The sequence below is a fragment of the Rattus norvegicus genome, chromosome 9 (assembly GCF_021556685.1).
Source record: "Rattus norvegicus strain SHRSP/BbbUtx chromosome 9, alternate assembly SHRSP_T2T, whole genome shotgun sequence".
NCBI lineage: Eukaryota > Metazoa > Chordata > Mammalia > Rodentia > Muridae > Rattus > Rattus norvegicus.
In genome coordinates, this window is record NC_141542.1 from 32,413,899 (window position 1) to 32,438,468 (window position 24,570).

At 43.1% G+C, this 24,570-nt stretch overlaps 1 protein-coding gene across 7 annotated transcripts in view; it reads right to left on the reverse strand.

Moving 5' to 3' along the window:
* Positions 1-22,220: 22,220 nt before the first annotated feature.
* Cyp39a1 (cytochrome P450, family 39, subfamily a, polypeptide 1) overlaps positions 22,221-24,570 on the reverse strand; it is an 82,045-nt gene continuing 79,695 nt past the window's right edge. For 3 of the 7 annotated variants that reach the window (XM_087565115.1, XM_087565113.1, XM_087565112.1), the window contains 2 exons: positions 23,791-23,878; positions 22,250-23,367 (listed from right to left, as the gene is read on the reverse strand). In XM_087565115.1, coding sequence (XP_087421241.1) covers positions 23,828-23,878 — 51 coding nt within the window. In that variant the 3' untranslated portion in view covers positions 22,250-23,367; positions 23,791-23,827. 7 annotated transcript variants of the gene reach the window in all.

A 24,570-nucleotide genomic window follows, 5' to 3' on the forward strand; every position in this document is an offset into this window, starting at 1 on the left:
AGAAGGAAAGAAAGAAGCTTTATCTAAGAGACAACCTCAATAATGAAACCAGTAGGGTTTCTTTCATAACCAAGGGGTTCCTTAGACCCTGGGATAAACTCAACTATTGCAGTTGCCAAGGAAAATCAAGTGAACTCCTGGATTTTTGTTTTGTGGACTTTTTGTTTGTTTGTTTTGTTTTTTGAGATAAGGTCTTACTCTGTAGCAATGATGGCCAAAACTCACCATGTAAAGCAAGCGGCCTTGAACTCAGAAAGACTCACCTGCCCCTGCCTCCTAAGTGCTAAGATTAACAGTCCATACAATCCCACCCAAAAAGGCCTGAGCCCAAACTGTAAATACTGGATGATTTTACTTTATCTTATTTGTATTGTATATTCCTGTGTAAATCCCCTTTTGGTTTCAGGAAAAATTTCCCCTTTTCGTTTCAGGGAAGTTCTCCATGATTGAATGTCTACCCATGCACTGGACTTTGTACTTAGAAATGCTGTATGTTAAGATCATATGATGATGGGAAACCACCGTCCACATGCATTTTCTCCTCTTCACACGCCTCAATTATTAGATGCACCACTTCCAATCTAACTCTTCCCGCTCTTCAAAGTTGAACATTTATTTCCCCACGGAACCACCTAAAACCCTACCCAGATTTTGCCCACAAACTCCATCCCCATAGGAGTTTAGCAGCCTTTATTATGTGTGCTACCTTCTTGTTTTCATTAGCATCTATTTCTTTGCTCCCACTTTTCTTTGTCTTAGAAAGACCTTGATAGTCAGAGAGGATCTTCAGTTTTTCCAGCCTTCCAGTCATGCCTGCTATATTGTTTGGTTCAGAGGAAATGGTAGAAGGTACTTTTGATCAATAGAAAAGTTGCAAATCCAACACAGTGTCTGTAGGATCAGCACGGACTCTTATACCCAAGATACTTCCTTCCCTAGGCGGCATTTGTTGTCCTGCAGTTATCTAATGGCCTAGAGCTATTAACTCATCCTATTCACTTCTACTAGGAGGCAAGGCATCTGGGGGAATCAAGGGTCTGAAATGGAATGGTCCTCATCTCTTCAATAACCATGATGCTCTGGTCTCTTCTCTTCAGAATCATGGTTGTGATTTTGTATTCTACAGACCTAAAATTAGCATTGATGCAAACTAACCCTTCAAACCAAACTAGCATACCCTGACTTGGCTATGGGTTAATATTAGAACTGGCTTATAAAGAGATTCCTATATATTATAAGCCAGTTTAAGAGCCTCCATGGACATCCTGTAAGGCCCAAAAATATATTTTGTTAAACAATGTTCTTGAATGATGTTCTTGATCAGTTCTTACCAAATTTAAGTTGTGGCTGTATTTGATTAATTATGTTGGTCACAGTGGAAACAGTATGGTAATGTAAGAATATATCCTGTATTCTAGGATGCTGTTATAGAGCGGATCCATAATATTTATTATTCGGCTGGTACAATGAATTCAGCAATCATTTGTAGAGATTTATCTCTATGTCTAGGTCATTTAGGGTGCTAATGGGGGATTCTTCTATTGTCTAGGAATTCCCATTAAATCAGTTAAGGTGAGATAGTAATAGACCAGTCCTAGCTTGGAGAGTTGACTAAATCAATAGCCCGTTTCACACTGATAACACAGGACACCAATCTTACTTCTTCACTAATTGAACCAATAAACGAGCACTTTATGACTCATCCCTGTCGACACAAACAGCAAAAGTGGCTTCCCTATAGGTTTCCAGGTGGGACTGCAAAGGTGGAAGAACACAGAGTCCTAAGTCAAACCTTCAGAACAGGATGAAATGGCCTCTTCTGGGGGCCTTTGACAGGACCTTATCCCTTCCAAAGACAAAGACAAAAGCAAAAAACAACAAAACAAAAACACAGAGATGGCTGCTTAATGGCAGATCAGAAAGGATACATCTGAAAAGACTAAGTAACTTGTCTAACGTCACTTCTAGTAAGTTATGGAGTGGGAGAGCCAGGGATGGTGTTCACCTGCCCGAGGCTCATAAAGTAGCTGCTTCACTCCACTGCTTGTCTGGGGGACAGAATGTAGTTTGAATGAGAAATGCACTCCCCCGTATGCTTATGTATTTGAACAGTTAGCCTCCAGTTTGGTGGTTCTGTTCAGAGAGGTTATGGAGATTTTATAACTTGAATCTTTGATGGAGGAATTATGTCGCTGGGAGCTAGGGTTTCTTTTGCTGTGAACAGACACCGTAACCAAAGCAACTCTTATAAATGACAACATCTGGGCAGACATGGTACAGGGGGAGCAGAGAGTTCTGGATGTTGTTCTGAAGTCAGACAGGAGAAGACAGGCTTACAGGCAGCTAGGATGAGGGTCTTAAAGCCCACACCCACAGTGACACACTTCCTCCAACAAGGCCACACCACTCCCTGGGCCAAGCATATTCAAACTACCACACATACTTTGGTAGTTTATAGCTGCAAGGCAGATCTCTCTCTCTCTCTCTCTCTCTCTCTCTCTCTCTCTCTCTCTCTCTCTCTCTCTCTCCCCCTCCCCCCCATCTCTCTCCCCTTGCCCTGTGAAATTGATATGTGTCCTGTCAGATTCCTGTTCCTACTGCCATGCTATGCCTTCTCTGTCACAATAGACATCCAGCCCTCTGGAAACATAAGCCAAAAGTCATTTCTTTCTTAAGTTGCCTTTGGTCATGCAAAGAAACAAAAAGTAACTGCACAGCGGTAAGTGGAAATGCGGGGCAATCATCTGAAGATCACCTCTAGGAAATTACACAGGGACAGAACTAAATATGGTGTTCACCTGACCTAGGTTCATGAAGTTGCTGCTATATTCTACCGCTTGTCTTCATAAATATGACAAAACAAAAATAATTTTTAAAAGGCCAGCTTGAATGTATTCATACTCATGAAGAGAAAACCCACATGTATCCCACTAATAGAGCAGAACATTTTCTACAGCTTCTAGGAGTCTAAAACTAAATGTAGCTTGGTCGGGTTGGTCAATATAAGTCTTGCATATGATGTGACACCCACAACCTCTTTTTAGTTCCTGGTAAGTCCGGTGCAGTAATTCTCGCCTAGAAACACAGAACTGGGAGGCTAAAGTGGGACAAGTTTAAGATAAAGGGTGGCCAGCGTTCTATAGCAAGACGGTCTAAAAGACAAGTTTAGTGTGTAGATCTTGTTTAGGGAGGACAAGGCTTATGCCCAAAGGGTTATATTTCTCCTGCCTCTTTGTTCCAAAGGGTCTTTATACTATAGTAGAATACTTCCTGGATCTTTATAGTACAGCAGAATTTCCTAAACTGCATTTTACTATTATTAGGCGCACAAAGAAGGAAAAATAAATTTAAAATAAAGCATAATAAAATATCTAAATGAAACATTGAGATAAACAGGATGTGAAGTATCCTGCATTAGAACATCCCTAATATGCCAATGTTCCTGGGCTGACTCTCAAGTGTATTTGACCACAGGGCTTATTTGTTTATTTAAGAACTGCTTTGATGAATATCTCATGTCTACTGGAACATAGTTTTAGCAAAGTCTGTCCCAAACAATGGTTTCAAAGTTAGTTTCTTGTAAACCCTCAGTCTCTGGTTTTCTGAGTTTTCAAGGGATTAGGAGTGCGTGCTGAGGGCGTGACTGTAAACCTTGTGACCGACTAAGAAATGAAGAAGTTCCTAAGTAGAAGCTAAATAAGTGTGTCTGTATTATAACATGTCCCATAAACAGGGACAGCAATTCAAATGCAAATCCAGATTTTAATGTGACTATCTCTTTCATATCACTCTGACCAAGCCACTTAAGGTTTTTGTTAATTCTTTTGTCTCTTTACTTTCTTGGAGTCCATTTCTAGTATAGAATCCTATTTAATCTTTCTCACTGTGTTTAGAATCTGTGATCATTTTACTAACAGGTCCATGTCTCCTGGAATTAAAGGTGTGCACCGCCATGCCCGGATCTAAATTTAGCTGGGTAGGATCTTGCCCCAAAGTCTCTTAATCTGTTATATTCTAGAACACAGAATTCAGTTCCATCTCACGTCCTGGTGCCCCTTTAATATTTGAAGCATACATTTTATATTTTCCCTTGCTACGCTTGTTCAAAACACTTTTCGTGAGATGTCACCAGAGAACAAAGTCTCTGTTGGGATTTTTCCAGACTTCCCTTCTCAATGCGATTAACATGATTCTCTTTACCTTAGCCTCAGGCAGACTCTTCAGACAAGGGCAAAAAGTAGCCACTTATTCACCAAAATACCACAAAAACAGGTTCTACACAGCATACTGAAATTCTTCTCTGAAACCTCTTGGATCAGGTCAGCACAGTTCAAATCCCTTACAGCAACGAAGTCTTCCTTATTCCTACTAGGAAAGCTCATGAAGCCCCACTTAAAACATTCCATGGCTTTCCAAATCCAAAGTCCCCAAATCCACATTCTTCCAAACAAAAGCATTGTCAGGCCTATCACAGCAATGCCCCAGTCCCTTGTACCAATTTATGTCACAGTTAGGGTTTTATGGCTGTGAACAGACACCATGACCAAGGCAACTCTTATAAGCACAACATTTAATTGGGGCTGGCTTATAGGTTCAGAGGTTCAGTTCATTATCACAAAGACAAGAGCATGGTGGCATCCAGGCAGGCATGGCGCAGGCAGTGCTACGAGTTCCACATCTTCATCTGAAGGCTGCTAGCAGAATACTGACTTCCAGGCAGCTCGAATGAGTCTTAGAGACCACACAGACAGTGACACACCTTCTCCAACAGGGCTATACCTTCTAATCATGCCACTCCCTGGGCCGAGCATATATAAACCATCACAGTAAGACAGCAAAAATTAGGTAGTATAGAAACCTAATACAATAGAAGCTTTCTAAAATATATACATAGAGGAAAGTGATCTAAATGAAATCACCAAATAATGCGGGAGGCAGAGTCCCATTTGGTTATCTATTTTCACCACATGAAGCTTTCAGTACCAGGATTTGGTTACATCTTGATGTTGGCCAAAGGGGTCCCTTGGGAACCCCCAAACAACCCAGGCTGTTGCTAAGACTATAGGTTTCTCTCTACAAACTGATGGCAAGGTCCCATGGCCAAACACACATTCAACTCATTGAACATGGAGAAGTAAAGCTAATGCCTACATAGAGCCTTCATCCCTACACGTTTGTGTCTCTGATACAAGGATGTACTCTGCAGGCTACTAAAAGAGAAACATAAGCACTAACCCAACCACAAACCCCTTGATCTACAGTAGTGTCTTGTCTGCAAGATACGTGTCTGTGTCTTTGGGTTTTATCGATGTGAATTGACATCATGACCAAGGGAACTCTTATACAGGAAAGCATTTAATAGGGGCTGGCTTACAGTTCAGAGGTTTCGTTCTTTATTAGCATGGCAGGAAGCAAGGGGGCACGCAGGCAGACATGGTGCTGGAGAGGAGCCGAGCGTTCTACACCTGGATCTGCAGGCAGCAGGAAGAGAGAATGAGACCCTGGACCTGGCTTGAGCATCTGAAACTTCAAATCCTACCACCTGTGACTCACTTCCTCCAACAAGGCCACAATGAATGCCACTCTCTGTGAGTCTCTGGGGGCCATTTTCAACCAAACCATCACAATATGCTAGTACAATGGAGGCTCCAGGCTTGCAGAAGTAGCCGACCAATGATTGGTTTGAGCTAAGGCCCACTCCATGAGATGGAACTCATATTCAATAGTGCGTGGGTGACGAAGAACCTAAGACTAGACGTCCCAGGGACTCAAGGTAAAACTAAACACTTCTGCTGTGAAAGCAAAAATAACAGTAAAGTGACCCCTAATGACATTCTGCTATACATAGCTCCTTGCTTAGCCATCAACAGAGAAGCTGCAGCAGACGGGAACAAATCCAGAGACCCACAGCTAGACGTTCATAAGAGAATGAGAGACCTTGAAACACTCAGCCCTATACCGCCTTTCTCCACCAGATCCCCTTCCCCCACCCCCGGCCTCACGGGAACCCCTCAGAAGAAGAGGTGGGAAAAGGGTAAGAGACAGATGAGGGCATCAAGGAAATAAGGCCTTGTAAATCAGCACGATTGATCTACATACGAACTCACAGAGCCTGCAAGGGTCTGTACCAGATGGGGTCCTAGAGATGAAAGGAGAAGGGGACAACACGCCCCCACCCCTAGCCCAGAGATATCCCCAATTGATAAACACTTGCAAATAAAATTTAGTTTCCTCTAAGGGAGTCTCACTGAGGGGAAGAACACTAATCCTCCGGGTCATGGCTGTATGCCCAGCAGTAGGTGGGCAACAAACATATGAATTCGGTGGCATTTTTGGAGGCTCCTTATCTCCTAATGTGATGTCAAGGTTTTTCACTTAATTTTTTTTTATTTCTATATTTTCTCTTCTCTGCTTTTACCGTACAAGTTCTTTGCACGTGCATCATGGTTTCCAGGTTGGTGTTCCTATGCGACTCCATAGTGAGCAGATGAGTGGGTCTTTGTGGCTTGTGCCTTCCCTTGGGCTCGTTTCTTGTTTGTTTTGCCCTATTCCAATGTGTAAGCTTTTGTTTTAGCATTATATATTATATTATATTATATTATATTATATTATATTATATTATATCGTATATTATTTTAATATATATCATATTCCCTTAAACGTTCATTTGTTTGCTAATAAGACACAGAAAATGGAGTTTGTCTGAATGGGATGGGGGAGCACGGAGGAACTGGGGGACTCATAATCAGGATATATTGTGTGAGGGGGGAAAAACTATTTTCAATAAAAAGAGAAAAGAAAGTTAAAAGATGAAGGGGAAATGGCCAAGAGAAAGTAGGGGGGAGGAGGAACGAGACGGCAGCATGTTCTATTTACAAGTCCCAAGCGTTTCGTCTCAAGCTTGTTTTGCGATTCTGAACTCCTTCAGGAAAGCACTATATTTATTCCACAATGATTGATTGCTGCCAAGGATATTAGTTAACTTTTCTGTGGCTGATAAAACAACAAGGCAATTTATAGAAAAGAGTTTATTTTGGCATTTGGCTCAAGAGCAAGAAAAGTTCATCCTGGCAGCAAGACACAGCAGGGAGGGGCAGGCATGGAGGGAGGAGCAGAAAGCTGAGAGCTCACATCTTCAAACACAGCACAGAGGGCTGCGACTGAACCCAGGGCCTTGTGCTTGCTCTCACTAGGCGAGCACTCTACCACTGAACTAAATCCCCAACCCTGGCTCTGAGCTTTCAAAGCCGCACCCTGTTGACAGATTCCAGACGCCAAAACAGCGTCATTAACCAGGAACCAAGTGTTCAAATGTCTGAACCTATGGGACAGTTTTTTTTTTTATTTAAACTACAGCTTTAAGAATCTGTTCATTAATATTAACATAAGCACCAGTTTCAAAAGCCAAAGCCAGAACAAGGTTTGAAGACAAGGACTTGGAATTCCTGACTGACCTATCGTGGAAGAGAGTTAACTAAACAAATTAGTGACTAAAATGGAGGAGTCCATTCAAGTGTAGCAAAGCTGTGTGCGAGCACGGTGACAGTTGCGGAGAATCTGAGGCCTAATGCGTTGCGCCCACAAAAGTCTCAAGCCTCAAGCCTTCAGGAAGGATTGCTTTTCTCGTTGCCATGGCAAAACACGTGACGAGAGCACCTCCAGGAAGCGTTTTAGTTTGGGAATACAGTCCACTGTGGGATGGCAGGTTGAAGCAGGAGACTCATGGCACACCCACAGTTGGGAAGCAGCAGAAGGTTCCTGGCGTTCTGTTTGCTTTATGATTGTGGTTCAGTCCAGGATCTCAGCCTACGGGGACGGTGTAGTTTGTTCGTGGCCTCGGTCTCTACTTCAGTTAAGCCTCCCCGGCAACACCCTCACAGGCACACTCAGAGGTATCGTGTCTGACTCGTTCTAAATCCAAAGTTGACCATACTGGCCACCCTGCTTCCCTTACTGTGTTACCCTATCCTCACTGTGAAGGCAGACAACGTGCTGCAACTGTTAGGCACCAACTGTGGGGACGCATGGGGCGTGGGGAACTGTTCGCACAAAGGAGATTGCATTTGGCCAGAGCAATGTGCTCGTTTTCAAATGAAGACAACGCATCCTGACTAATGAGTAAACAGGACGGTGGTTTCTGTCAAAGGAAGAGTTTTCATACCGTATAGGTAGGAAGGAAGGCTAATCAGGCCCGAGACTAGGTTAGGATTTGAACATGATCCCCCATTCTTTGAGAACGTACCTGTCTTACTCCTGCGTGGGTCCCCCCTTCGAAAACTGCTCTCAGCTCCAGTTGAAATTGCAGAACCCGACAAGACCTCATCGATGTCTTTCTCTTCCTTTCATATTGTGGCCCTCAGTGCACCTCTGTCCATCACACACCTGCCCGAGTTTTCTCTGCTAGCTTTCCTACAACCAAACTCCATCTATCGTCAGTGTTTCGGTACTGAATTGGGTTTATGCATTTCCTTTCTTCCTGTTTCCTATAGCAGAAGCCACAAGAGATAAAGGAAAGAAAATCTATTATGGAATTCCAAACATGAATTCCTCCTTGTTTGTTCAGATCCAAAAGCAGGAATTCCAGGGTTGAACCCCTTCCTGGCTTTGGTTTTAAAAGCTCGAATTTGTGTTATTAATTGGTGGATACCTGACATCCACCAAACATTCTGGATGAAATGCAAAACTGACTTCTGTGGGAATTCAGAATCACAAAACAAGCTCCATACAAAACTCGTGAGGACTCACAAATAGGACAGGAAACCTTGAGATATGTATCAAAATATTCCAACACATTTCATCTACTGGTTGATAAATCATGTTAGATAAATCCCTAATCCAGTATAAATTAATTTGGTAGTACTTTAGTTTTCTTCAAGACCATGGAAATAGTTTTCAAGTGATATTAGCGTTTCCTCTTAAGATTTTTAATCTTTAGGTATATGAGTGTATGCATGTATATGACCATGTGCATTCAGTGCCCACAGAGGCCAGAGGAGGACATGGATACCCTAGAACTGGAGAGGCACAGGGATGGGTGTTGGGAACTGCATCCAGGTCCCCTGGAAGAGCAGCCAGTGCTCATAACTGCTGAGCCATCTCTCCAGACCTGAAATTGACACTTATTTACATCTGATCTAAAGGACAACACATTTAAACTTTGTTCATAACTCTAATACAAACACACACAACGCATCATCTGCTGCTACTAAATATGCCCAACTTTATTTGCTTAACAATGCAAGTCTACATTGTGTTTCTATAGGGTAGTGGTCCTCATGGCTGTCTAACAGTGTATAAGTGTATTGCTTGTTATGCTTGTTGCAACGTAGGCTATGGTTCAAGGAACCCCTCTCTGTGTGGTCATTCAGGATCCAATCCTCTTCTGTTTAGGGCTAGTCTATAGCTAGCCACATCCCAGAACACTCACTCCTTGAATCCTGCTGTCAGAGAGAGGAAGGATGCTGAGTTGGGGTACACAAAGTCTGCTGTAGGCCTATGCTTGGAGGCATGGACATTATCAACGTGTTCATATCCCATTGCTCAGTCACTGGTTATGCTGAACTACAAAGGAATCTGGGAAACCCACTCATGCCACATTTCCAAGAGGTGAAAGGCATTCAGTTGGTAGGAGCATTTGGGAGACCCTGAGTGATGGGGAAAGGTACCTCGCTCTTCAGAGGAAAAACAGGTATAGAAAAAAGTGGCTCCATATGAAAGGCACAGAGGGTCTCCAGCTTGAAATGTTGCTTTCTGGGTTAAAAGATGCAGTGGAGATATACACATACACGTACACACATACTTACATACTTACACATACACATAAACTTACACATACACATGCATGCACACTTATACATACACATACACTTATACATACACATACACATGCACGCACACTTATACACACACATACACTTACATATATACTTACACATACACTTACACATCCACATCCATGTACATGCACACTTACACATACACTACATGTACACATACACATACGCACACTTACACATACATGTATACATATACATACATGTACACATACACATACATGCACACATACACATAGACTTACATGTACACTTACACATACACATACCCATAAACATACATGCACACTTACACATACACATACATACACAGTTACACATACACGTACACGTACATGCACACATACACTTACATGTACACTTACACATAAACATACACATATACATAAACATACACATATACATATATGTGTGTATACATACATGCATGTATCTGACTGCAGATACCCCACTGGTTAGAAATCTCCTACAGATTCAGGAAGTCATGGCTGTGACACTGACCACTGAAGGGGATGCAACTGTTGAGCCACTCTTTCTTCTGCACAGCAACAGTTCCTTAAACATCCCCATATGCACACAGATGTCTGCATTCTGTTGCTGTCTACATTGAGAAAGGATGAAACTGACTCGTATATCTTTAGGATTCGTACTAATATTTCAAAAACATCTCAGTGCAGGGAGAGAGAGAGAGTAAGAGAGAGAGTACACACATAGCAGGAAGTAACAAATGGCTATTGTAGAGGCAAGCAGAGAGCTGGGCTAGACTAGTGAGGAATAATCGCAAAAATGAATTGTCTAGGAGGATTTCTGGAAGGCGAAAAGGCCATTCACTTCCCCTGCAACTATACCCTCAGGTACTAGCCGGTTGGATTACTGCCAACTGGCAGTTAAGTCCTTAGCTATTGTGATGCAACTAGGTCCAAACCCTGCGACTCGGGCTGCACTTAACATGCCCTACTCAGAAGATCTGAGGAAGGAAAACAGAATGTGAACAAAATTCAGTAGCTGCTTTCGGAGTGAAATCTTTGCAAGAGTTTGACCACACAAGCTGGACAGAGAGAGTAATTCTCATGACCTCATCTCTTCTCTCTACTGTGCTGGTCTTCCTAGCAATGACAGGGAGAGGGAGAAAACACTTGAAGAAAATGGACTTTAAAATGGCATCAGAATTACACTTCTTTGGCAGTAGCAGCAGCTTATGGAACGTAGAAAGTTTTTGATATGTTTGTGATTTTCGTGGTGCTTGTGATTGATTTACTTAGTCTTTAGAAATGTGGGGATGTGAGGGCTCTGACCAAGGTGTCTGAATGTCCCTGTGATTCATTCTTTGTGGGTTCAGTGCTGACAGTAAGCATAGATGAGGAAAAAGAGGTAAAGCTAATCAGTGTTTACATTGGATCCTGATTCTCCATCTGCTGCCTGATCTTAGCCATTTGACTTCACTGTGCGTCACTCTCTTCTGAAAATGCAGAGAAAGTAAGTGCCTCAGCTTTCACAGGCACGTCATGCTGGCAGGACACAGTCTAATGCTTCTCCAAGGAGACATGTGCGCGCTCTCTCTCTCTCTCTCTCTCTCTCTCTCTCTCTCTCTCTCTCTCTGTGTGTGTGTGTGTGTGTGTTTGTGTGTGTGTGTGTGTACGCGCGCGTGTGCGCACGCGCGCACATGTGTGTGTGTCCCTTTCCCTCTCCCTCTCTCTCTCCCTCTCTGCTTATTTCTGGCACTGACTATCTTGCCCCATTCTAAGTGATGGACCAGCACTTGATGTACAAGTGTAAGGGTGTGAGCTTGAACCCCAGATCCTACATAGAAATTGAAAAGGTAAGGCATGGAGGCCTGTAATTCAGTTTTGGTGCAGATGAAGTAACACGTGTTTCCCCAGAACTTGCTAACCAGCCAGCCTGGCCTCGGAGAGTCCCAGGTCTGTCTCCAAAACCAAGGATTTTGCACTCAGGTGCACACACACACACACACACACACACACACACAGAGAGAGAGAGAGAGAGAGAGAGAGAGAGAGAGAGAGAGAGAGAGAGAGAGAGAGAAGCATGCACCACTCCTGCACAGACAGAGCAAATCACTAATCCATTCTCTTAACAGCTACATGTCCTGCATGGTCCATGTCCTACGCAGTACCTTGTATCTAGCTTCTTTCGCTTAGCAGGATGTTTTCAAAGCCAAGTATTTAATCATTTCTTTCTTTTCTCCTGCTGACGTTTTTTCCCTGACCACTTCGAAATTCATAATGCAATTGAAGTGAAAGTTTTATACGCCCTTCTTTATTGCCAAGTGTTATTTAATGTGTGACGAAACTGGCACTCGGCGATCCAATGTGATCAGCTCACTCTCCTGCAGAACTGTGTGGCCACATGGAATCTGTGTCTGTGCCTTCCCAGAACGCAACAGATTTCTCATCAACAGAACCCGTACATCCCACTTTTGAATGACTTGCTTTATTTAAGGAGTGGAAGGAGATAAGACCCCCGCTGGATTACTTTCTCCATAGTAGGTATGTGAAGAATAGATGGGAAATACTTCATTAACCATGACGGACATGATTTATGCAATGCACGGACCAAATCAATAAAACACACTGGGAAAACAAGTTGAGAGAAGAAAAAATTAAGCACTTTGGTTTGGGCCAAGGAGATTTGAGATCTATTGAGTGGGTTTGATGCAGAGAGAGCTGGAGAGACAAAGTGTCCCTGGTTGTCAGGTAGGAAGATGTCTTTGATCTTACAATGTGCTAACAGAGTGGTACTTTATCTTTACTTACGGTAAGAAACTGTGGGGTAATTCCAGCCAGACGTCCTTATAAAACAGAAGTATAGTTTCCGTTAGAAGGCAGAGGGGGCTGAAACTACCCAGTCCATAAGAATGCTTTGTTTTACACAGATTGTGAGTGTGTTTTATGTACCAACTCAAGCCACAGCAGACGTAAATTTCTTCAAGTCCCATGCCGGGCTCAAATCAGGGAGGCTGAGGGACTTGCAGACTTCCTCACATGCAGAAAATGATAAGAGTTAGAGTTGTACACAACAAGGGACCCAGGTGCGTATTTTACATATCAAAACAGCCAGCCCCGGCCTCCAGGTTCTCCCAGCATCCCTCAGTCCCTACCTGGATTACCTTGCTCCCAACTTTGAACTTTCCAGCCCAGGGAGCTATGTAGCTGCTTATATTACAAATGTTAATCATGTTTCCCCAAAACTGTTTGCACTAGAGTGGCTGCATTTAGATTCTGGGACCCTGCCCCCAGTTGGTTCTGATTGGTAAATAAAGATGCCAGCAGGCAATGGATGAGCAGGGAAGGGGAATTTCCTGGCTTCGGAGTGATGAGAGAAGGAAGGAGATCTGCCTTGGTGGGAGAGTGTGAAGGAGACGGGAGAGGCCAGCCTGAGAAGGTACAGGACAGAGCAGCATGACCACCATGTGAAGGAGCCGGGAGAGTGCAGCCCAGAGAGTGGTCCAGTTGGGCAGCACTCTGTGTCCACAAGAGCCAAGGTACAATGTAGAGTTTAGTAAATGATAACTCGGGATTATTGGAGGGAGGTGGGTGAACCACATGGAGGTTAGGCAGTGGCCTCACTATTGCACTGTTTAAGGCATATTAAAATATAAAGGCCGTGTGTGTGTGTGTGTGTGTGTGTGTGTGTGTGTGTGAGTGTGTGTGTGTGTGTGTGTGTGTGTGTGTGTGTGTGTTTCATTCAGGAACCCAAAAAACTGGCATGGGTAGCATGGAACCCACTGCTGGGATTTATCATTTAAAAATACTATTACAGGCCGGGGCTGCCCTTCCCCCAGAAGCTTTTCCTTATGTAACCTAGACATTTGGTCTCTCTCACTCTCTTCCTTCTCTTCTCTCCCTGTGCACACCCTTTTTCCAACCTTACCTCCACTTTCTCCATGGTGACTTCCCTGGTCTCGATCCTTGGGGGTCATTGGCTTGCCTGCTTGAGAGTGGCTCTTCAATAAACCCGCCTTAACTATAATTTAATCTGGTTTGAATTGGCTCATTTCACCATCCTCGGAAAAATATCCTATCATGTTCTACTCTCTGAGTGTAAGAACACGCATGATCCTGTTACACGTTCAGTGAACGTGTTGTTAAATGTCCATGACAAGAGTTAGTAGCCTGAGTGACTCATGGATTAATCTGCGTAGAAATTATTTTCTAAGTGGTAAGCCAACTAAATGCTTAGAAAATGAAGTAAAATACCAAACATATAATTTTGGCTGCAAATGTTATGATTTTTTAAAAAAAAAGTAGATCCCTGCATAGCATATCCATGATAACAATTTGATACAAACGTGCTGATTCTTTTGATGAGAGCACATGACCTCTACAAGCATCTCGGCATACCCTGCCCATACATTGTAGATGATGTCATTCCCCAAAATCAAAAGATTGATCTAAGTGAAACCAGATTAGATAAAAGAGGATTAAAACCATAAGGAAGGCATGCACTTTTCAACTCCCAGACTGCCCAGGTAGGTTCTGATATCACACCCTGTGTCTCAGTGCAGGCTGGGAGATTTCCCCTTCTCAATGGTACCCAGGAGCAAGCAGAGGAACGATCTGCTGGGTTGCTCCCCCACCATGTCAGAGGAGAAAGGAAGAGGTCAGCTTATACCCACATCGCATTGAAACGTGTGCCACAGTTGGGTGGTGGCCCTGTAGATATTCTTAAAGCCAAACAGAACGTCTGTACTGCTAGCCAGTGGCTGCATAAGGAACTTACCCAATATCTGGAAGCCCCAAGCTTTGCCAGGTTTTGTTGTTGTTTGGTTTGTTTTATGTACAAACAACCACATCCTGGTTGGCACACCTTGGTAAGCAAAAACAATTACCAAGAAACAAAACTACAACAGCCAAAAAAAAAAAAAGCAAGGTTAAGTCAATACATTTTGACATTTTGGGACATTCCTGGATCCCAGATATGGACTAGGTTTTCCATGGCTTAGGTCTTTGTGTTTATTTTGGCAGGTGTTGGCGGCTACGTGCTGGGTTCTAAGGTCAGAATGGTACCTCAAACATGGAGTCACTTGTGCTAAGGTCTTGGGGGGGGGGGCTGTTATACCACCACAGACATTTCTATTTTTATCATTTTGAAAGGAAAAAAAATAGTGATCTGACAGCCTCCTGGGCACAGTTCACATCTATCCTGTGTGAACAGGGGGTGAATAATGGCTGCCATCCCGGGGTTGCTTGGAGCTCAGTTCCCCGTGAGAGGAGTAGGTTCTAGATACACTGCAAGTTAGCTCTCGGCTCACCCTTGAGTTCAACTTAAAATAGGTATGGGAGCAGCTTCAGGCCAACCTGAACAACTTCTTTTGGTCATCCTCTAAAACCCGAAAGATAAAAGCAGATGTGGGACACCATGTCACCCATTGCAAACAGCAAACAGCAGAGCAAAAGGGGGCTGCAAGGTGGGAAGAAGGAAAAAGAAAAGAGGAGGTAAAACCATTACAAAACAAATAAAATTAGAAAAACTCCCCTAAAACAAACTGGATAACTTTATCTATGTCTGCCTTGGTTTTTCTTTTCTTTTGTTTCTTCTCTCTCCCTGCCTTCCTTCCCTCCCTTACTCCTTCCCTCCTGTCCTTTGTCCTGAATGTCCTTTCAGGACTATGGCAGGGGAGATTTCCACACTAGGCTGACTTGGCTCGGTTGAAAGTTTTCTGGTTTTAGATGAAAGGTCTTTTGGGAAGGTTTGAATGTTTGCATTGACTGCGCATCTTGGTTCTTTACTGCCTTGACGAGACACCTTGGCCAAGACACCTTATATGAGAAAGTATTTAAAATTGTGAGCTTGCTTATAGTTTCAGAGGGTGAGGCCACACCCATGACAGCAGGAAGGCAAGCATGAAGTTGGAGCAGTGGCTGAGGGCGTACATCTGATCCAGAAGCAGGAGACAGAGAGAGACTCAAAGCCCAGTCAACCCATAGGGACACACCTCCTAATCTTCCTCAATCAGTACACCAACTAGGAACCACACATTAAACTATATGAGCCTGCTGGGGCCATTTTCACTCAAACCACCATACTGGATGACATTGGCATTCAAGTATGGCTTGGCTAGTTTACTGGAGCCAAATTGAGCAGCTCAAATCAGTCAGATTCTCTGATTTGAAGGACCTTCCACTTTGGGGGAAGAACATGACAGGGACATTGTATATTATCCTCAACACACCCTTTATATATTATGGGATATGCCACACATTCTTTGCATGTGGATGTTTGAAACTTGAGAATATGGCACACAGTAACGCTGCTGTGGTTGCCATCAGAAATTCATTACCATCAGGTTAACAATAAGAAACGCGCTCTTTAGAAAGGAACCCCACAGGCCTCACCAATCCAAAAGGATTCAAGAGCGAGCTAGATGAAGAAGTATCTGTTACTTCAACCTGCAAGGGAGTCTGTCAAATTCCACCTCCACCAAGAAATGCCAATCACTGTCAACCCAGGTCCTTCCGTGTGTTCCAGTAGGCAATAATCGACAGCCTATTATTGAACACAATTTTAGCATGAGGATTTTTTTTTTTTACAAAAAATCTATTGTGCTACCAAAGCCTCAGTAGTAGTCTGTTATAGTGCCTGTTGGGGTGTGGATCAATCCCTCTTATCATAGATCAGGCACTCTCCCAGCCTGCCTTCAGGCTGGCTCAGTGCCAGCACCTTTCATCATCACCCACTGCTGCTAGGTGGCATGCATTTCCACTGTCACTAAAAGTTGCATATTTTCCTATGCAATACATGCACCCTTCAAAAGACCCATCTCAACATCATGGCCCCTCTTTCGTTCTCTGTGTGCCCATCTCTCTCTTTCACTCGCTGTCTCCTGGTCTCTCTGTTTGCTTCTCATGTCCCCATTCTGAGATGGTGTCTCACTCCTCCCCTCCTCAATAACGCTCTTGCATTAGGTCTGTTGCATGGTATAATCTCTTAGTGCCACACCTTGTCCCTGGCCCATCAAGATACCTTCCACTGATTAATCCCAACACCTACAACCTCACTTATTTACTTCGAGGCATGAAAGATATGGCAGGCTATCTAGAAGGGATAATGCTTTCCTCTGTGCTGTCTACCATCTAACACATAGATGAAGGGAAGTGGACCTTGTGTTGTGTTTCTGGAACAACAAATTTACCATTAAATTGCCTAACCAATACTTGTACTTGATCTTATATCTCTCAAAGTATGAGATTGCAGGTGTAAGGTATGGTACGAAATCTTCCATGCTCTAGTGGTGAACACAAGACTACCACACCGGCTCCTTTCTTCACAGACACATTGCTTGGAGAGGTACTGTTAGTATCATTGAGCTAGGAATCTGAGATGATGATCAGGTGGGCTAAGGAGCAAATAAGACCATTTGCTTTGGGGTCCAAACATGTCTTGAGAAATCCTCATTGGAGGATCCTTGCTCTTTGTATCCCAGTGAGTGAGTTAACATAAAAACCTGGAGGTCTGTAAATTGCATCACAGAAAGTGGGGAAGACTGTACTTCCTCAAAGCTCACACTCAGTAATACACCTCCTCCAGGAAGGCTACATCTCCTTAGGTTCCATGGTCACTAAGAACAGAGGCATCTGCTAGGGAATCAAATACTCAGATATATGAGTCTGAGAACAGAGACTCTCAATATAGTCTCTCAACATAGTCTCTCAAGCCAAGCCACCACAGCCTTCCTACATGGAAAATACTATGAATTTAGAAATCCAATTTCAGGTAATTTTTAGGAGTATGTTTTCACAGAAAACAAGTTTTGTTTTATTATTATTCTTATTTGAGGATCTCATACACAAAGAGAATACATTCTGATCCTATCCCATTTCTCACTTCCCTTGCCTCCAGCTCTTTTCAGGGCTCCATGGTATCTCTCCTCTCAAATTTACATCTTCTGTTGCTTTTGAACACTTAGCATTGCTCACACGTACATGGTGTAGGGCTGACCACTAGAGCATGAGCCATCCAACAATGGCCATGCCCCTGAAGAACACTGACCGCCCCTACTGCGGCTACCAACTGTCTGTGGCTCCCCATCCAGGTCTAGGGTCTTGCAATCCCTTTCCCCATCCTGGCTGGAGTGCTGACTGGTTTTATCTTGTGCAAATCTTGTACAGTCAACCACAGCCTTTGAGAGTCCTAGGTACAGCATCCTGGTCAGATAAAGAAGGCACTGTTTGCAGTAGTGTACCTGGTCCTGTGTCAGTCTTTCAATCTTTCAATGTCTCCTGAACCTTGAGGGGAAGAGGTATGTTATAGATATCCCATTGAAGATGGTCTGTACTCCATAATCATTATCCATGCACTTTGACCTACTTTAACAACCCTAAGTACACTTAGCAACTTTCAATCATATAAAAGCAAAATGCCAAAATACATAAACTTTTAAGTTATATTTAATAATTAACATCTTAATAGTTTTTAATTTGGTGGGAAATAACCCAGATACCAAATGGACATCTATTATTTCACTTTGTGTCAAGGCCTTAAGTTACCACACAGATTTCTGGAATATGAAATGATTATTTATAAATGTTTATGTCATTTATAGTTACCCAGTTTAGTCAATTTTTCTGAGTGTCAAATTTGAATTGCTTGTGGTAAACAATGCTCATCTTAGTTATTAAATTTCATCTCATTTTATTCTTTTCAAATAGCAAAGTCAAGCTAAAACTCCATCAGCCAGCTCTATGCTCTTGAGAAAAGAGACACAGACACCTAGTGATTATGACACCCTCCACGGTTGTTCTGGGTCATGAGTCCCTATATGCTGTCCTCCTCCTCCTCCTCCTCCTCCTCCTCCTCCTCCTCCTCCTCCTCCTCCTCCTCCTCCTCCTCTTCCTCCTTTTCCTCCTCCTCCTCTTCCTCTTCCTTCTTCCTCCTCTCTCTCTCTCTCTCTCTCTCTCTCTCTCTCTCTCTCCCACACACACATGCACACACTCCCTCCCTCCTCTACCCTCTTCCCTCTTTTCCCCCATGATAACTTCCCTGGCCTCCTTGGGAATAGTTTATACACAAGGTGATAAACCCATAACTAGGGACAAGAAACTGTGGTGATGATGTCTAAAGAATCTAACCCAACAGTTTCCAGCAAGGGCAGCAAGGAGGCAATTCTAGGCAGAAAAACATAGAAGCAGCTACAACTGGCCTGGTTCACTTGGTAGCTGGCAGCCAGGTACTACAGAAACATCCATATCCCAAGACCTCACACTGATCACCTGCCCAGATCCCAGGGCCTCCCAACCACATATGCAAACTTGTATACAATTCATCCAAGGACTGAGGAAGCCCTGTGGCTGGTCCTACCTTTGTAGGTCTCAGCTCATTAACAAATTAAGGAAGTATCAAAAACTTCATAAATGGAGTCAGCCATGTTTGTGCATGCCTGGATTTGGGATGCGGGCACAAGGAGGATCAGTAGTTCAAAGACAGCATTATCAGATAGTAAGTTTCATGCCAGACTGGACAACAGGAAGCCCTATCTAACAATGATCAAATACAAACCTCACAGAGGTAAAGAGACTCAACCCCAACAATCAAACACAAATCCCTTTCCTCTTTCCATTCTCACAGATTGTATGTATGAAAGAATTCCTCCCTGCACATTGTAGTCCATGGCTAAACCCTCATCTTCGTGGCCTAATATATAAAGGGTATAATACAGTTTGTTTAACTAGTAAATCGAACTTAAAGATCTGTAATTAGGAGCTGAAGAGATGGCTCATTGGTTAAGATCCTCTTCCAAAGGACAGGAATTCACACTCACACAGCAGCTCAAAACTGTAACTCTAGTTTCAGTGACACACTCACTCTCTCTCTCTCTCTCTCTCTCTCTCTCTCTCTCTCCCTCCCTCCCTCCCTCCCCCCCTCTCTCACACACACACACCTAAGAAGTACATCAAAGTACATAAAATAAAAGTCATTAAAGATCATTTTGAAAACCTGTAATTAACAACTAGCTTTGAGCACTTTTTTCCCTTTACTTCAGTTAAGCAGAGCTCTAGGATGGTTTGAATGAGAAATATCTTCCATGGGCTCAGGTATTTGAATATGGTCACCAGTCGGCACTGCATGGGAAGTAGTGCAGCATTTGCGGAAGAAGTATGTTACCTGGGATGGACTTTTATAGTTCATAGCCTCACCCTTCTTCCGGTGCACCCTCTCTGTTCTCTCTCTGCTGTTTAAGGAGCTCTGAGCTTCCTACTCCTGACGCCATGGTTCCCGGTCATGATGGAGTCTAATCCCTCTGGAACCATAAGTCTGGAAATAAACTCTTCTGTGTATAATTTGCTTTGGTTATGGTGTCTTATCACAGCAAGAGAAATAATATAATAAGCTTTTCATATATTTTTGTAAGTTCACACATACACATCCCACATGTTAGTGTACATAACCCAGAAATGCAGACAGATGCAGATCTGATAGTTCCTGTTTCCATCCTCAATTTGTGAGGGTTTAAGAAGCCTGTCATATTCCTCCATAGGCAAGAAAAACAGAGGCTAGAACACGAAGTCCCTGCAAATTCTGGAAAGCCAGGATTCCCATTTCCCTCAGTAAGTGCACTTACTGTCAGTGTCTGTCGCAACCAGTTAGATAGCTGAGACCTCCAATTGGATCCAATCCAATTACTCATAGGACCCAATGCAATCTAGGAGCTACTCCAGTTTATAAAGGGGCTTCCAATGCTCGCCGGTCTCTTCACAGTGCAAAGGAGCAGCAGACTCAAAAGCCAAAAGTTGGAAGCCAAAAAGATTTGGTGCTTAATGCACAGCACAACTCCTTAAGACAGAGGGACCCCAAAGGGACCGGAAGAGCCTCACCTGCATCTCTCAGGATGCTTGGGAGTTCCCAGCACTTCTTTCTCACTCCTCATCTGCTCTAAGGTCTCTGAGACTGTCAGGAGATTACAACAAGCATGATGCTGTAGGCCTCGGTTTGACTTGCAATGCTGCATGCGGATAGAAGTCTGGATTGAAAACTGTAGAGGCGGCTGTACCCCACCACCTCACAGCTCATACCTGTCTTATCTGGCCACTAAAACGTTTGGCTTAGACTCAGCAACACATTCTAAGGGTGAGTTATGGTGGGTCTTCATCATGAGTGGAGAAACTTAGGCCCATCTTAAAATACTATGAAGGCCGCATTAGCCAAACCTAACGAGTCTCCCTTTGGCAGCCACCATGCTGACTATGGTGTAGCGGATCTAAGCAAGGCAGTAACAGATCTGAGAAAGGAAAGGAGGAGAAAACATCAGATGTCACTGTACCTTTATGCCAGGTCTCCTCAGCCCAAGCCCAGTTCACAGAGCTCAGCAAATCCAGGCTCATCTGCTCACTTCGCTGGAGAGTATCCCATCATGCAAAGCTGTAGGGCCTGCAGGCTCCTGACCTCAGAGCATAGCTTAACATCTTCAGCGCAGTCACCTTGCCTCATACCCTTCAGCTGAACAATGGCTGGAGGCTTCTCATATGGTCCCAAACGGAACCCTTGAGGCTACAACACACAGCCTGCTAATACAGCCCTTGGGCTTATCAGCTCCCTGCCCTTTGTCTCCTGCTTCCCAAGTAAGCCATCTTCATACAAGTCTGCCTCAGGATCTGCCTCCAGGAAAAACTCCAGTTAATACAAGAATATTACATATGATATAAATACCCAGTGAAATATATATTTTAAAAAGCATGGGACCTCCAAATATTAACTTCATTATTCTAAACACCAACAGATTTCCTTTTCTACAATGGTTCTTACAGTACATAGACATACTAGCAAACAGTGACTCTTATGAAGGAAGAATAAGCCGACATCAGTCTGTGAAATTTAGTTCAGCTGTATGCAAATATATGCAAATATATGCAAATACAGCACTTTATTGTGGGCCTTGGCTGTTGGATAGTGAATACACCTTCCCTCAGAACACAACTGTTACTGCAGCAGAACCTTCCAGGCTGGGCTGCAAAGCTGAGCTGCTGTGGACTCCCGGCACTGCCTTCTCCCGACCGCTGAGCCTGCTGAGGGAAGCTATGGGCAGCTAGGTGAGCTTCAAATGCAATCACTCCCTGCAAAGAGTGAAAGCTCTTTGAAAGCACCCACCAGTCTTCTGGAGACCTGCGTCCTTGTTGGTGAAGGAAAGAAGAGTCAACAATTTCCAACTTCCGGAGCTGGGGCTGGGACAGGTAAGGGAAGAAGCCTAAGAAGAGCTATACAGCTATGCAACATCAGAAATGAACTTAGTTTTGGATTCTGGCGGGTAAAGGATGACACCATTGTTAGGAAAACCATATGTTCCCGTGGACCTACTGGGTTTTCTCTCCAGAACTTAATGGCAAATATCCCACTGTCCTAAGACTCGAAAAACAGACTCATGTGTAGTTATTTACTTGGCACAAAACCAGATGTGTATTTATTTTATTCATCCATTTATTTACTCATCTCTCATACAATACATTCCGACCCCAGTTCCCCCTCCCTCCACTCCCCTCCCCACCTTCTCTCTCCCACAGAGCCACTGCTCCTCTGTTTCATTTCTGAAAAAAGCAGGTCTCCCAGGGATATCGCAAAGACATAAGATATAATAAGACTGTGCATTTTACACAGGAGTAAAAAATATTATCTCTGTCAAAGGATAAGTAAAGATACTTTGAGTCAAAAGAGTGCTTCCCCCTTAACTAAAATACAAATTGATACTTCAGTCAATGTGTACTGATTAGTATCCCCAAGAGGAAGATACTACCCTGGACATAAGAGAGTGCAGGAATGAACGCAGCATGGGGACCCATTCCCAGCGTCATAAAGCACGGTTTTATTCACATTTTGAACACTAGGCATTCTGCAATGATTGGTATCAATAAGCCTAACATGTCCAAGGTCTAGTTAAGTATCACATTTTTAAACTACAAAATATCTAGAAATGATCTAATCTTTCATTGTCCTGCACTGTAGTTATTTTGCGAAAGGGAAATTGTAAGTATGTTGTTTTCACAGTGAACTTAACATACCAATATTTTGATTAAAGTGACAATTTTACTTGAAGTTTTGATACGCCTATGTATGGAGCCAAATTCTAACGTTTTCTCAACTTTTCCAAATCATCTGCACCCTTTCTGTAAACCTTGAATTGGGGTTTCTGTGTTCCTGAGAGTGAACCACGGTGCACGGTCTTCAGATTTGAAATGCATGTGCCACTAGGATGTCTTCAGGTCAAGGTGCTGGGAGGACTGTAGCTCTGTCGGTGACCTCACTCCTCTGGAAGTTTCTGAATCTCTTGAGTCCCAACGAAGGTCATACTCTTTGTTTATATTCAATTCGGCATTTCCCTGCTGGCTGGGGGACACCCACCAAATGAAGAGAACTCTAAAAGCAGAGACGCAGAAGAGACACAGAAACTCAGAAGAGACAGAAGCCAACAGTTTTAGACCTAAGTCTCCCCTGACTGATTTCTTCTAAAAGGTACAGAGGGGAGGCGGAAAGGCTGGGAAATGTTCCTATGGCCGAGATCCAAAACATCAAGCATCCACTTTACCATCTGCAGAGAAGAGATAGAGACCTTATTCTAATAATCTCTCGGCTCCACAACACTCACCAGGGCCTACAGTCTTGCCAGCTCCCTACCCTTTACTTTATCGGACTGACGAAGATGCCATAAATAAACTCATGTCCCTTCAGGAACTACTGCATCTACAGTGAGTTAGGCCTGAGTGATAGCCTTTTCCTTTCTGTTTACTGTCTTTACTAGGAGGATTGGTTGTCCTGCATCATTTCAAATGGATCAATGACAACATCCAAAACAAAGAGTTCATTTCTAGACCCACAGAAGTCCTCTCTGGATAGAGTTAAGGTCAAATGTAAGGAAATCTCTCAACACATGGCCAGTATTGAAAGCCACATGTTTAGAGTTTTGTGTCATATCTGAGGTCATAGTAATGTTTAAAATTCTAAAAGCACTTGCCTGCTTTGGTAATGGATCCAGAAGACTGCACTCATACTTATAAAGCACTAAGATAATACACAGTTGAATCTCTAAGAGAGCAAACCACCTGAAAGAAAAACATAAAATGATTACTTGTCCATAAAAGATGCATGAATACATAACTCTATTTTCTAATATCACATACTCCACTGAGTGAGTGGCATGGCTCAGATGCTTTTGATGTAAAAAATGCTTCATCAGGAGACCAGCACAGTAAGTGTAAATCTATGTATTTAAAGATTTATTTTTTTATTTATATATATATATATCGGTATATCTCTGTGTCAGTGTGTGTGTGTGTGCATGTGTGTGTGTGTGCGTGCCCTGAGAAGCCAGAAGATAAGCAGACAGAAAGACCCATGCACATATGTATAAAGAAAAGCAGATCAAAAATTTTACATTGTTATCAAAAATTTTACATTGTTATTTTAGCTAAAGATAAGAAAACATGATATTACCCAAATTTAAATATTTAAAATTTCTAGTAGAATTTTTCTCAAGTATCCACTGCAGTCAAATTTTTGGCAACGGCTAAATAAAACTTTTGGGCATTTAATGTTGAGTTTTCTTCCATGGATGACTCTAGAATCTTACCAATTGTGGCACTTCAGGGAAGAAACTTCTTCCTAAGTCTGTTTTCTTCCCCAGAGTTCCTCAGAAGCCAGCTGAGCTATGCTAAGAATACTTGCCCAACACTTCCAATGTCAAAACAGTGAAAATAATGAGGTGTACTGTTTATAACAGATTCAGTTTTTACAC